The sequence below is a fragment of the Leopardus geoffroyi genome, chromosome A1 (genome assembly GCF_018350155.1).
Source record: "Leopardus geoffroyi isolate Oge1 chromosome A1, O.geoffroyi_Oge1_pat1.0, whole genome shotgun sequence".
Taxonomy (NCBI): Eukaryota; Metazoa; Chordata; class Mammalia; order Carnivora; family Felidae; genus Leopardus; species Leopardus geoffroyi.
Window position 1 is genome coordinate 84185438 of NC_059326.1, and position 15908 is coordinate 84201345.

The window sequence follows — 15908 nt, forward strand, 5'->3', positions numbered from 1 at the left end:
CACAGCTGCTTTATGTAGCAATGTAGGCAAGTGCATGTGAGTGCCAAGAAACTCTTCTATTTGTTGTTTACACTCTAAATGCAAAACAATTTGGAGCAGCAAATATTCCTTTATGGCTAGTAATTCTGAGTATCAAGTACTATGTATAATTTGACTAAGATTTTCAAACTGCATACTTCTTATAAATCCTTATTAGTATCAGATATAAAAAAATTATATTTTAATACTTTATTTAAAAAAACAATTCATCATTCTAAAACATTTGCATCTGTTTTTTTTTTCCACTTGAGATAAAGTAAAAATTATTCTTTGAAAAAGTATGGTTCTATAACACATTTGTTTTGTTTACCTCCATCTTGGTTCACATGTTCACAGTGTTTTAACTGGAACCATCAAATGTGTGTGTCATTATCATATAACAAATTGAGGGATGATATACACAGTACTCAATTATTTTGTAAGGTAAAGAGTATACATATTTCATATATTTCATTAGACTGAAAAAAAAGAGTGTAAACTAATTTTCCAACATTACTTCCCCAAATACTGCAAGATCCTTATTTTATAGCCATGAAGGTATTGATTGTGTCAAGAGAAAAAGGAAATCTCCACTTTTGAAAGCACCTAATTCACAAGTTGTCACAGCTAATTGGAAACTGGTATGCAAGCAATCAAGTTTGTGGTTTTAAGGAATAGATTCAACAAAGCCCTGCTTATCCCCTAAAGCCTCTAATTCCACTTAGAATCATCCATTCCACTTAGATCAACACTATTAAGCTCATCGTCCTCACACACCTGGTCTCCATATTTCCTGTATTTCTCCTCTCCAATTCATTCTCTGATTTAACTTTTCAAAAATCCAACTCTCATCATTTTCTGATAATTTGTGAATACCTGGGTCACAAAAGGGCAAGAACTGAGGCTATAAATTGAACCCAGAAAGGAGGTGTCATTGGAACATTTCTCTCCTGCTTGGTCAACCATCTGAACTTTGCTTATAGTGTTCCTTTTCTGTGACATCATGTCCTTGAGCAACACCCGTGGTTCCAGCCTCCTGTACTCATATGAAGGTAATAGCTAGTCATCATTCAACACTGAGCTCTAGGGTCTTTTTCAGCCTCTTTGGCCAAACTCATAAGTCGTAGGTAGAAGTAGTGTGTTCATATGAGTTGTACCCTTTCCATATATGCCTCAAAAAATTTTATGTTGGGGCGCCTGGGTGGCTCTGTTGGTTAAGTGTCCGACTTCAGCTCAGGTCATGACCTCACGGTTTGTGAGTTCAAGCCCTATGTTGGGCTCTGTGCTGACAGCTCATAGCCTGGCACCTGCTTCAGATTCTGTGTCTCCCTCTCTCTCTGACCCTCCTCTGCTCACACTCTGCTCCCTCTCCCTCAAAAATAAATAAAAATTTAAAAATATTTTTAAAATATGTATTTTTTTATTTTTTATTACAACTATTGACACAAACTGCACTTATGGATCAAATTCCTTAGGGACAGCAGATATTTGTTATTTATATGTGAAATACACTTAGCTACTAGTTATTTTTTATTATAAAATAGCATAAGATGTGTTTTTTTAATAAATGAAGCATTGAATGTTTGATGGGCTTTCTCTGCTTGTTTGAATAAGAAGTTACATACTTCAGGTGTCAGCTCTGATATTACCTTATGCTGGAGAGCTTCCCTAAGCCCTTCTTCTTGGTGTTAATAATTTTTTCCCACAATCCCTTCTACCCCAATGTATTAATGATTTCAGAGAGGTAAAAGGCATTAAATATCTTCATATTTGGAACCCAAAGAACAAAACTTCCCTAATTAAATGCAGGCCAACAAATTGATTGTTGCAGTAATGACCAGCCATGATAACATGAGCATGATTTCCAAGATTTATCACTTACACAGCCACCATGCACCAAGGACAACTTTTGAAACAGACAGAAGTCTGATAGTATATGTTTTATTATTAAGTAATTTTTAAGTTACAGAAAATTAATATGAATAATAGTAATAGTACAATTATTATGAATTTTAATAATAGTACAATAAACAACATAACTTTTGCTTAGATTCTCTTAACATTATACCCCATTTCGTTTAGCACCTCTCTCTCTATCTCTCTCTTTCTCACCAGTTCTACATATTATGGTCTTTGTTTCTAAATATTTTATTATATATTTCATAAGAATATGAGCATTTCCCACAGAGTCACAGTGCAGTTATCAACTTCAGAAAAATATAACATGTATACAATACCATTGTGCAAATATTTTGAATGCAGAAATGTAAAAATGAAGAGCTTTCTGGTACAGGGAAACAATTCCTGTGAAAGGGATAAATAGATGACAACAAATCATGCTATAATAATCTGAGGAATAACATTGGCATAGGATCCTACAGTTTTAATTTGTAGAGTGCAGTAAAAAACATTATTACAAATATTTCCTACTTTATAGTTTCCTGAAAGACAAATTCCACATTCAACATTTTTTTTAGTGCCTTTGTAACATCCTTATTCCTAAGACTATAAATTAAAGGGTTTAGAACAGGAGTGAGTATGGTGTAAAAGACAGATACAATCATGTCATTCTCAGGGGTGTGGTAGGAATTGGGGAGCATGTAGGTATACATGGCAGCCCCATAGAAGAGGATGACAACAGTCATGTGGGAAGAACAAGTAGCAAAGGCCTTTTTCCGCCCCTCTGCTGACTTCATCCTGTGGATGGTGAAGAGGATGAAAGAATAGGAGCTTGAAATGACTGTCACAGGAATGAGGAGCATGAGAACGCAACATAAGTACATAAGTGTCTCATAGATGGAAGTGTCTGAGCAGGAAAGCTTCATTACAGCAGGGACTTCACAGAAGAAATGATGGATCTCCCGGGATCTGCAGAAGGGGAAGGTCATGGTGACAGGAGTGAGCATAAATCCATCCACAGATCCCAGCAACCAGCAGGAAGACACCAAGATGAGGCATACCCTATGGTTCATGAGGATAGGATAACGGAGTGGATGGCAGATGGCCACATAGCGGTCATAGGCCATGGCAGCTAGAAGGAAAAATTCTGAACCTACCAGTGTCAAATAGAGAAACATCTGCATCCCACATTCAGGGGCTGAGATCTTATTCACACCCATAACCTGGTCCATGAGCATCTTGGGCACAGTGACAGAAATGTACATCACATCCATGAGAGACAACTGAGTGATAAAAAAGTACATGGGGTTATGAAGGTGAACATCATAGTGTATCAAAAGGATCAGCATGGTGTTTCCAGACAAGGCCATCAGGAAAACCACAAAAATGACCACACAAAGCAGAGCTGGGTGCTTGGATTGACTGAAGAGTCCCACTAGGTCAAAATCTGATTGTACAGTATGGTTGGCCACCCAAGTGTTTTCCATTGGATTTCACCTGGATCACCAAGGAGAAATATGGAGTTAATGGATGATTCATGTGATATCATTACCTGAAATAAATGTTTCAGTAAGTTTGTGTGTGTGTGTTTACACATGGAAAACCAGTGTGCTAATAAGGGGAAGTTTCAAGGACTTGGAAGTTTTAGGATTATAAATTACCTGTAATTGAACAAATTTACTGATATCTAAGAATTCAGATCTGCAAATCAAAAATATTGGTATTTTATAATTCCACTATTGGGTTTACATTTCCCCAAAGAAAACAAAAATGATAATTCAAAAAGATATATGCATCTCTATGTTTATTTTAGTTTTTCTCAAATTTCCATATGAACTTTATTTTTTCAAGTTTTAATTTAAATTCCAGTTAGTTAACATACAGTGTAATATTAGTTTTAGATATGCAATAAACTGGTTCAACTCTTTCATAGACCATCCGGTACTCATCAGAATTGTACAACAAGAAATCCTTTTGATCTGGACTTTTATTGGAATGTTCTGATTACTGAGTCAATGTCTTTATTAGTAATCATTCTGTTAAAATATTCTATTTCTTTTTTTTAAGTTTTTTAAAATTTAAATCCATGTTATTTAACATATAGTGTAATAAGAATTTTAGGAATAGAATTTAGTAATTTATCACATATATAGCACCCAGTGCTCATTCCAAAAAGTCCAGTTAATATACGTTGTAATATTAGTTTTGGTGTAAAATGTAGTGATTCCACCTACATAAACACATGAAGATTATTATATCAAGAGTATTCCTTAATCCCCATCACCTATTGTAACCATAAGTTTGTTCTCAATATTTAAGAGTATGTTTCTTGGTTTCTCTCTTTTTTCCCTTTTATCAATTGTTTTATTTATTAAATTCCACATATTATTGAAATAACATTGTATTTTTATTTCTCTGACTGACTTGTTTTGCTTAGCATGGACTTCCATCCACGTCATTTCAAATGGCATGATGTCATTCTTTTTTGTGGCTGAGTAATATTCCATTGTATATTTTTTATATCCACTCCTATGCTTATTACAGCATTATTTACAAGAGCCAAGATATGGAAACAACTTAATTGTCCATTGAAAGATTAATGGATACAGATTGAGTAGTGTGTCTGTATGTGTGCATGTGTGTGTGCGTGTGTGTGTGTGTGTGTGTATGCACAATGGAATATTATCCAGCCACAGAATCCATAAGATCATACCCTTTGTGACAACATGGATGTGCATAGATGGTATCATGCTAAGTGAAGTAAGTCCGACTGAGAAAGACATATACATGACTTCACTTCCATATGTGGAATTTAATAACACAAATGAATGAACAAACAAAAAGCAAAATCAGACCTATAAATACAGAGACATAAATGATGGTTGCCAGAGAAGAAATTGATAGAGCATGACAAAATGGGTGAAGAAGAATTCCAATTATGGAACAAATTAGTCACAGGAAAGATGGCACAGTATAAGGAATATAGTCAATGACATTGTATGTTTTCTTTTATTTTTTGTATTTTTTTCTTCATCCATTTTAATTTAATTTATTTTTTTTTAATTTGAGTATAGTTGGCAATGTTCCATTAGTTACAATTGTACAACTTAATAGTCTAAAAAGTTTATATATTATGCTATCTTCACCACACTTATACCTACCATCTGTCCCATTACATTGCTGTTAAAGTATCATTTACCATATTCTTTATGCTCTTCTTTTTATCCCTGTGACTTATCATTCCACACTGGGTGGTCCATACCTCCATCTCCCCTTCACTCATTTTTCCCTGTCTTTATCACCCTGATACTGTTTGGTGACAGATGGTAGCTACATATTTTGTGAGCATCACATAACTTTTATCCTGATTGAATCACTATGTTTTACACCTGAAACTATTGAAACATGTGTCAGGTATATCCTAATAAAAAAATTAAAGTATATTGGTAACTTATAATAAGATTTCCACAATTAAAGCTTTTGAGACTTCCTGAACAGTGTTGTTTTGTCAATGACTATAGAAATCTGTATAACCCCTGCCCTATATAAAAACAAAAAGAGAATCATTTAAAAAAGAATAAAACCCCTTATCTCCAAAGTTTTTTTTTGTTATGGAAGTCAGAATGGAATCAACCTTTCCTGTTTAAGGATTCACTGAATCTAAAAAACTCTTAGAGATACATTCCATATAATAAATATTTATAAAGCAACTGAAGCAAAATTTGGGGAATATTCATAGCAAAAGTTTGAATCCCCTTTGTCTGAATAATCAGGCCAAGTACTGATGCTCTGTGCTTGTGTGGGGTAAGCCATGCATCAACAGGAATGGATGGGGTCTTCACCAATGGCCAAATCCTAAGACATCATAGGAACATCAATTTAGGAGGTAACACTTTGAGTCTGGACTATGACTGTGGGTCCAGATTATCCTCTATCTACTATATATATATATATATATATATATATATATATATATATGTGTGTGTGTGTGTGTGTGTGTGTATAAATATGTATATATATTTCTTATTTTAATTCAGGTTAAACAAATATTTATGGGGAATCTTACCTTAATTTTGTCTAGTATGTTCATCTCCAACTTCATGCACTTAAAACTCCTACCATTTGTTCTTAATTTAAGGGGGAAGATCTAGCATTTAGAAGGTCATTGTCATTTACAAGACAAGTCTTTAGTTGTTTGCACAAGCATCATCTACTTTATTGTCTATAGCAACAAATTTTTCATGGAAACTGAGATGTAGAGTGGAAAACCGAACAACACCGAATTGCTTGTGACTCCAATTCATTTCCCCTCTTTATCTGGCTACCCAAATCCTACATCTGTTGTTAAATGCTAAACGCAAAAGAAAAATTGCATTGGTTACATTGAAGGAGGGCAAAGCCCATCTATTCAGGCAAAAATACTGCATGTGTGTGTGTATGTGATTTAAAATGGAATCTTAAAATAGCACAAAATAAGAACAATGAAAGTATAGTATATCTGTCCTTTCTGAAAAAATTCAGTAATAACATACTTATTCTCTTATGAATATTAAACATTTGCAACTTTTTAATTTCTGACATTTTAAATGTTAAATTTGAAAAATCCCTATCAATAACAACAACAAAAAAAGAAATACTGGCTCTTCTCTCTAAGAAGAGTTTGGAAGCGATTATGATATTTCAGGAATAATCTCCAACTTTGAAAACATTTTGTCCTCTTGTAATTATTCAAAAAACCTATTAAAATATTCAAATTATTAACAGTACCTAGTTCTGGGGTGCTAGAGCAGTAGAAAACACTGAAAATTAATTTGATGCCTTAGTGTAATTATCCAACAAATCTGGTACACATTGCACGTCAAAATATAGTCTGTCAAATTCTACACCTACTGGCAGAAGAAAGTGCAAAATTAAAAACAGCCTGATAAAAGCAAAACATACCTTCTTTCTTAATCAATATTTGTCACCAAAGTGAAATAAATCTTTACTGCAATTTGGTAAATGAGAGTGGCTGTGATCAAGCCACACTGAACAGCCCACCTGGCACACCAGATAGACAATGGAATGCTTTCTGTACCATGTAAGGTAATTGGCCTCCCTGTTTATTCTTATTTTTCTGTATCCAATTTGTTGAGTTTAATATAAACACAACAGTGTATTATTTAATTTGCAGAATTATTAATAGTGGTGGTAAAATAACATCAAATCTTTATTTGAAGCTGACCACATTCCAGAAATTGTTCTATTGCTTTACCATATTTTATCTTCCCCAAGAGTCAATGAGGTACTTCCTCATCTGATTTTCTCCTTTTATAAATTCAATAATTCAGATTCCCAGGGCATCTGCCTAACATCACATAATTTACCTGCAGGAGGACTTGTGTCTCAACTCAGATGTTGGGGCCCAGAGCCTATAATGCTGCCTTAATTCTCTACAACACTATCTCCCCTCCAGTCTGAAAGTTGCATATGACCTCTCTTTGTAAGTTTCATCTAAGAAACATAAATATGATAGAGACATTGGTTTCGGTTTTTTAACTACCAGAAATAATTCTCACTCAAAGTAAAATCAGTCTCATTTCTTCTGCAAAAATTTCAACTTCAAGAAAAAAAAAACATTATCCAATAATATAGGAGGGATGTGTACACTTTTGTCCCTACATAATGGAAATTAAAAAAAAAACTGTTTCCTAGCATGTTGCAGTAAATTACATTAAACATTCAATCAAAAAAGGGCAATTAAGAGTACATTTATCTTGATGAGCTCTGAGAAATGTATATAAATGTTGAAACATTATATTGTACAAGGGAACCTAATATAACACTGTACGTTAATTATACTTGAATTTAAAAAACACGTTTGTGGGGCACCTGGGTTGCTCAGTTGGTTAAGTGTCTGACTCTTGGTTTCGACTCAGGTCATGATCTCATGATTCGTGAGTGCAAGCCAGGCATCGGGCTCTGTGCTAACAGTGTGTAGCCTGTTTGGGATTCTCTCTCCCCTTCTCTCTTCCCCTGCCCCACTTACTCTCTCTCTCAAAATAAATAAACTTTAAAAAAAATATTTCAAAACTGAAACAAACATTTGCTTTTCTACATAAAAATAGATGATAGGAGAAAAGTTGAGAAAATATATTCAAGAATTAATATATGCATCACAAGGATGACAAGTCAAAAACAATAATTACCTTTGCTCCTGCAGTTCTTTCTTAATGGTTGAACTCAGCATTAGATGCTGCTGCAACCCTTACCCATATAAGTATTGGAGTGTGGCCATGGTGAACTGTATGAAGATAACCAGGAAAGTGACATCATTCTGGTTTTACTATGCCCATCATGGGAGTTGATGAACTTTGACTATTGATAAATTCCTTCTGGGGTTTTGAAGAAGAATGCAATTAAGAGACCTAAAAACGACAACAAAAAGGAATAGGTATCTGTGTTGCACTTTTCTGGGTCACTCCTCATGTCTTTTTAAAATCTATTATTATTATTATTATTATTATTATTAATTAAACTGGAAATCTTAACCAATATAACAATGTCTCAAATTTCAACATCATCAATAATCTCTTATCTGTGAAATAGATGTCACTTTATATGTGGCCTTAGCCTTATCCACATTAAAAATATTTTTATATTGTATATATCTCTCCTTATTTAATTTCAGCAGTGTTGTGTGAGTTATTGTTATAGTTCCCTTATCTTTCACTGATGGAGCTTCTGAAACTCATTAATGAAATGATGTGTCAATCTCTTTGGTTAAGTTTATTCTTAGGTATTTTGCTATTTTTGGTGCTATTGCAAATGAAATTCTTGTCTTAATTTCTCTTTTAGTTACTTCATTAGTAGTTTATAGAAATGCAACATATTTATGCATATTGAGTTTGTGTCCTGTGATGTTACTCAGTTTATTTAGCAGTTCTAGTAGTTTTTTTATGGAGTTTTTAGAGTTTTCTGTATAGAATATCATGTCATCTGCAATAGTGAAAAATTATCTTCTTCCTTACCAATTTGGATGTCTTTTATTTCTTTTTGTTGTCAGATTTCTGTGGCTGGGACTTCCAGCACTATGCTGAATAAAACTGATGAGAGTGGGCTTCTTTGCCTTGATCCTGATCTTAGGGGAAAAGCCCTAAGATCTTCACCACTAAGTATTAAATTGGCTGTGGAGTTTTCATATATAACTTTTATTATGTTGACCTATGTTCCCTCTAGATTAATTTGTTGAGTGTTTTTTTGTTTGTTTTTGATTGTTTGTTTGTTTTTTACTATGAATGGATGTTGTACTTTGTCAAATGCTTTTTTGGAGTCAATAGAAATGATCATACAGTTTTTACCTTTTCTCTTGTTGATTGATGTATCACATTGATTGATTTGCAAATATTGAACCACCTCTTTGTAGAGAGGTTTTGCATCTATGTTCTTCAAGGATATTGACCACTATTCTTTCTTTCTTCTTTTCTTTCTTTCTTTCTTTCTTTCTTTCTTTCTTTCTTTCTTTCTTTCTTCTTTCTTCTCTCTTTCTTCTTTCTCTCTTTCTTTATCTTCTTCCTTTCTTTCTTCTCCCTTTCTTCCCTTTTTCTTAATGTTTTATCTGGGTTGGTATCTGTGTGGTACTGGCCTTATAGAATGAATTTTGAAACTCTCCTTATTCTAATTTTTGGAGCAATTTGAGAATAATTGGTATTAACTCTTCTGTAAACATTTGGTAGAATTCACCTTTGAAGTCATCTGGTTCTGGACTTTTGTTTGTTAGGAGTATTTTGATTACTGATTCAACTTCCTTGCTGGTAATGGGTCTGTTCAAATTTTCTCTTTCGTCCTTATTTAGGTTTTGGAGGTTGGGCGTTTGTAGGAATTTATCCATTTCTGCTATATTTTCAAATTATTTGGCATGTAATTTTTCATACTGCCATCTTATTATCCTTTGTATTCGTGTGATGTTGGTTGTCCTTTCTCTTTCTTTTTTTTCTTTCCAAGATTATATTTAAATTCAAGTTAGTTAACACATAGTGTAGTATTGATTTCAAGATAGAATTTAGTGATTCATCACTTACATATAACACCCAGTGCTCATCACAAGTGTCCTCCTTAATGCCCATCACCATTTAGACAATCCCCCCACCAACCTTCCCTCCAGCACCCCCTCAGTTTGTTCTCTACAGTTAAAAGTCTCTTATGGTTTGCCTCCCTTTCTGTTTTTATTTTATTTTATTTTATTTTTCTTTCCTTTCCCTATGTTCATCTGATTTGTTTATTAAATTCCACATATGAGTGAACTCATGTGGTATCGGTCTTTCTCTGACTGACTTATTTAGCTTACCATAATACTCTGTAGCTCCATCCATGCCATTGCAGGTGGCAACATTTTATTCCCTTTTATGGATGAGTAATATTACATTGAATATGTACACCACTTTTTTATCCATAGACCAGATGATGGGCTGCTTCCATAATTTGGCTATGGTAAATAATGCTGTTATAAACATTGGGGAGTATGTACCCTTTGCCTTAGAATTTTTTGTATTCTTTGGGTAAATAGTAGTGCCATTGCTGGATTATATGGTAGTTATGTTTTTGACTTTTTGAGGACCTTTTTGGTTGGCTTCACCAGCTTGCATTCCCACCAACAGTGTAAGAGGGTTCCTTTTTCTCCTCACCTTCCCCAACATTTATTTTTTTGTGTTGTTATTTTAGCCATTCTGATATATTTGAGGTGATATCTCATTGTAGTTTTGATTTGTATTTCCCTGATGATGAGTGATGTTGAGCATCTTTTCATGTTTTTTATTGGCCATCTGTACATCTTCTTTGGAAAAATGTCTATTTTTACCTTTGGGTAATGGGGTTATTTATTTTTTTGGATGTTGTGTTTTGTAAGTTCTTTATATATTTTGGATATATCAGATTAGTCATTTGCAAATATCTTCTCCAGTTCTGTAAGTTGGCTTTTAGTTATGTTGATTATTTCCTTGCTGAGCAGGAGGTTTTTGTTGTTGTTGTTGTTGTTCGTTTTTGTTTTTGTTTTTTTAATGAAGTCCCAGTAACTTATTTTTGCTGTTTTCTTTGCCTAAAGAGACATATCTAGAAATAAGCTGCTACTGCTGGTGTCAAAGAAGTTACAGCCTGTGATCTCCTCTAGGATTTTATGGTTTCATGTCTCCATTTAGGTATTCTATCAATTTTAAATATATTTTCGTGTATGATGTAAGAAAGTGTTCCCATTTCATTCTTTTGCATGTTACTGTCCAGTTGTCCCAACACCATTTGTTAAAGAGATTATCTTTTTTCTGTTGGGTATTCTTTCCTGTTTTGTCAAAAACTAATTGATCACATAGTTGCGGGTTCACTTTGGGTTTTCTATTCTTTTTAATGCCAGTACCATGATGTTTTGATCACTACAACTTTGTAATATAACTTGAAGTCTGAAATGATGATACCTGCAACTTTGCTTTTCTTTTTCAAGATTGATTTGGGTATTTGGGATCTTTTGTGGTTCCACACAAATTTTAGGATTGTTTATTGTAGCTGTGTGAAAAATGTAGTTGGTATTACAATCGGGATTGCATTAAATCTGTAGATTGCTTTGGGTGGTATAGACATTTTAACAATATTTTTCCTTCTAATCCATGAGCATGGAATGTTTTTTTTTTTTCCATTTCTTTGTATCACCTTATTTTCTTTCATTAGTGTTTTATAATTTTCAGAGAACAAGATTTTCAACTCTTTAGTTAGATGTGCCCCAAGGTATATTTTCTTTTTCTTTCGTTCTTTCTTTCTTTCTTTCTTTCTTTCTTTCTTTTTTGTGAAACTGTAAAGGGTATTGATTGCTTATTTCATTTTTCTGCTACTTCATTATTGTTGTGTAGAAATGCAACATATTTCTGTATGTTGATTTTGTATCCTATGGCTTTACTGAATTCATGTATCTGTTCTAGCATTTTTTCGATGAGTCTTTCAGATATTCTATATAGATTATCATGTAGTCTGCAAATAGTGAAAGGTTGAATATTTGTGTGCCAATTTGAATGCATTTTATTTCTTTTTCTTGTCTGATTCCTGTGACTAAGACTTCCATTACTATGTTAAATAACAGTGGTGAGAGTGGACATCCATGTCTTGTTCCTGACCATGGAGTAAATGCTCTCAGTTTCTCCCCTTTGGACATGATATTAGTTGTGGCCTTTATTATGTTGAAGTATTCCTACATTGTTGAGTGGTCTTATCATGAATTAATGTTGTACTTTGTCAATTACTTTTTCTGCATCTATCGTAAATGATCATATAATTCTTTTCCTGTCTTTTATTAATGTGGTGTATTACACTGGTTGGTTTGCAAATATTGAACCACACTTACACCACAGGAATTAATCCCATTTAGTCATGGTGAATGATTCTTTTAATGTATTGTATGATTCAGTTTGCCAGTGTTTTGTTGAGAATTTTTGCATTCATGTTCATCAGGCATTTTGACCTGTAGTCCTTTGTATTTATTTCGTTTTGTTATCATGGTAATGCTGGCAACATACAATGATATTGGAAGCTTTCCTTTTTTCCCCCTAATATTTGGCAAAGTTTGAGAAGAATAGATATTAACTCTCTTTTAACATTTGGTAGACTCCGCCTGTGAAGCCATCTGGTCTTGGACGTTTTTTTGGTTTGGAGATTTTTTGTTTGTTTGTTTCTGTTTTTTAATTGTTGATTCATTTTCTTTACTGGTTATCAGTCTGTTCAAGTTTTCTGTTTCTTCCTGTTAATGATTTGCTAGTTTATATCTTTCTAGAAATTTATCCATTTCTTCCAGGTTGTCTAATTCTTTCTCATAATATTCTCTTACACTTATATTTCTGTGTTATTGGCTGTTATTTTACTCTCTCATTTGTCCTTGTATTTATTTACTTTTTTCTGTCTTTTTTTTTATATGTCTGGCTACCAGTTATCAATTTTATTATTTTTTTAATAGAACCATCTCTTGGTGTCTCTGATATGTTCTATTGTGTTCTTAGTTTCTATATCATTTATTTTTGCTCTAATCTTTATGATTCTCCTTCTGCTGGCTTTAGGCTCCATTTGTTGACTTTTTTGTAGCTTCCTTCAGTATAAGCTTAGGTAGTTTATTTGAGATTTTTCTTGAGGTAGACCTGTATTGCTCTACACTTCCTTCTTAAGACCACTTTTGATGTATCTCAAAGATTTTGACATTTGTGTATTGATATCTGTTTTCATTTTTTTAATTTCTTTTTTGATCTCCATGTTGACCCACCCATTGTGTAGCATGTTGCTTAACTTCCATGTATTTGTGCCCTTTTCAAATTTTTTTTTCTTGTGGTTGCTCCAAGTTTCATAAAATTGTGGTAAAAAAAATGTGCATGGTATCATCTCAATCATTTTGTACTTCCTGAGGCCTGATTTGCTGTCTATTCTAGAGAATGTCCCATGTGCACTTGAAAACATGCATTCTGCTCTTTTAGGGTGGAATGTCATGAGTATATATGTTAAGTCCATGTGGTCCACTTTGTCATTCAAACCCAATGTTTCCTTCTTGATTTTCTGTTTAAATGATCTGTCCATCAATGTGCTTGAATTGTTAAATTCCCTGTTTTTTCTTTTACTTTATTATTTTAATTGTTCTTTTATGTTTGTTATTGTGTTCTATATTTAGTTTCTCCCAGGTTAGTGCATAAATATTTATAATTGTTAAATATGCTGGTTGCATTTTTCCTCTTATTATGATATGGCGCCCTTCTTCATCTCTTATTACAGTTTTAGTTTAGACTCTAGCTTGCTGTACATAACTATTGGTACTCCATCTTTCTGTTGACATTTGTTTACCTGATAAATGTTTCTGCATTCCCTCCTTTCAATATATAGGTGCCTTTAGTTCTAAAATGCATCTCTGGTAGTCAGCACATAGATGGGTCTTCTTTTCACATTCTTTCTGACAGGCTATGTCTTTACATTGTAGGGTTTAATCCTTTATGTTCTTTTTGAGAAGCCTGACTAGAGGTTTATCAATTTTGCTTATTAAGAAAAAAAAAAAACAACTCTTGGTTTCATTGATCTGTTCTGCTGGGGTTTTTTTTATTCCATATAGTTTATTTCTGCTGTGATCTTTATTATTTCTCTTCTTCTGCTGGTTTGGGGTGTCTTTGCTGTTTTGCTTTTATTTCCTTTAGGTGTGCTGTTAGATTTTGTTTGGGATTTTTCTTGTTTCTTGGGATACGCCTGGATTGCAATGCGTTTTCCTCTTAGGACTGCCTTCGCTGCATCCAAAGGGTTTGTGCTGTTGTATTTTCATTTTCATTTGTTTCCACATATATTTTAATTTCTTCTCTAATTGCCTGGATGACTCACTCATTCTTTAGTAGGATATGCTGTAACTTCCATGCTTTTGGATGTTTTCCAGACTTTTTCCTGTGGTTGATTTCAAGTTTCATAGCATTGTGGTCTGAAAGTGTGCATGGTATGATCTCAATACTTTTGTCTTTATTGAGGGCTGTTTTGTGACCCAGTATGTGATCTATCTTGGAGAATGTTCCATGTGCACTTGAGAAGAAAGTATATTCTGCTGCTGTGGGATGTAGAGTTCTAAATATATCTGTCAAGTACATCTGGCCCAATGTATCAATCAGGGCCATTGTTTCTTTACTGATTCTCTGTCTAGATGATATGTCCATTGCTGCCAGTTGGGTATTAAAAACCCCTGCAATTACCACATTATTATCATTAAGATTTCTTATGTTTGTGATTAATTGTTTTAAATATTGGGTTCTCCCAAATTCGGCACATAGACATTTATAATTGTTAGCTCTTCCTGATGGATAGGTCCTGTAAGTATTATATAATGCCCTTCTTCATCTCTTATTACAACCTTTACTTTACTCCAGCTTTCTTATGACTTCCAGTAGCATGATAGATAGTTGAATATCCCCTCACTTTAATCTGAAATTGTCTTCAGGTCTGAAATGAGTCTCTTGTAGACAGCAAGTAGATGGGTCTTTTGTTTGTTTGTTTGTTTGTCTTTATCCATTCTGATACCCTATGTCAAGTTTCAGTAGATGGGTCTCCTATTACCCTTATGCTCTATCTTTGTATGTTAATGCCTGTTTATCCCTAGCTGCTTTCAGAATTCTGTCTTTATCCTTGTATTTTGCCAGTTTTACTATGATATGTCATGCAGAAGATGGATTCAAGTTACGTCTGAAGGGAGTTCTCTATGCCTCTTGGATTTCAATGCTGTTTTCCTTCCCCAGATCAGGGAAGTTCTCAGCTATGAGTTCTTCAAGTACACCTCAGTCCCTTTCTCTCTCTCTTCTTCTGGAATTCCATTTGATTGCGTCACTTAGTACTCTAAATCTCCCCTGTTGATCCTGAATTTTTTTATCTCTCTTTTTGTCAGCTCCTCTTTTTCCAGAATTTTAACTTCTAATTCACCCATTCTCCTCCTTTGCCTCTTTTCCGTGCTATGGCTGTCTCCATTTTATTTTGCATCTCATATATAGCATTTTTTAAAATTCATCTTGACTATTTTTTAGTTCCTTGATCTCTGCAGTAATAGATTCGCTGCTGTGTTCTATGCCTTTTTCAAGCCAAGTGATTAATCTTATGACTATTATTTTAATTCTTGTTCAGTTATATCACTTATATGTGTTTTAATCAATTTTTTAGCTGTCACTTCTTCCTGGAATTTCTTTTGAGGGGAATTTTTCTGTTTTGCCATTTTGGCTAGCTTTTTGTCCCTTATTAGTTTTAAAAGCTTGTTATTAGCTCTTAACCTGTGAGCACTGCTATATTAAAGGGGGGGGGTTCACACACTGTCCAGGGCCTGGCCCTTCAGTAGGTGTTTTTTGGAGAGTGTTACTTGCTGTCTATTGTGACTTTGGTTATTTTATTTCTCTACTCATAGTGATGTGTTGGACCCTCCACCAGGTGTGCTTTGATTTGTTCCTTGAAGTAGCTCTGGAAAGGTAAACAAACAGACACAGACA

General features: G+C 33.8%; 1 protein-coding gene across 1 annotated transcript; it reads right to left on the bottom strand.

Annotated features, from left to right (window-relative positions):
• Window positions 1-2444: 2444 nt before the first annotated feature.
• Window positions 2445-3404, bottom strand: LOC123597786 (olfactory receptor 2T29-like). The gene has a single exon (XM_045477172.1). The coding sequence runs from the start codon at window positions 3402-3404 to the stop codon at window positions 2445-2447; it is 960 nt and encodes a 319-aa protein (XP_045333128.1).
• Window positions 3405-15908: the final 12504 nt, after the last annotated feature.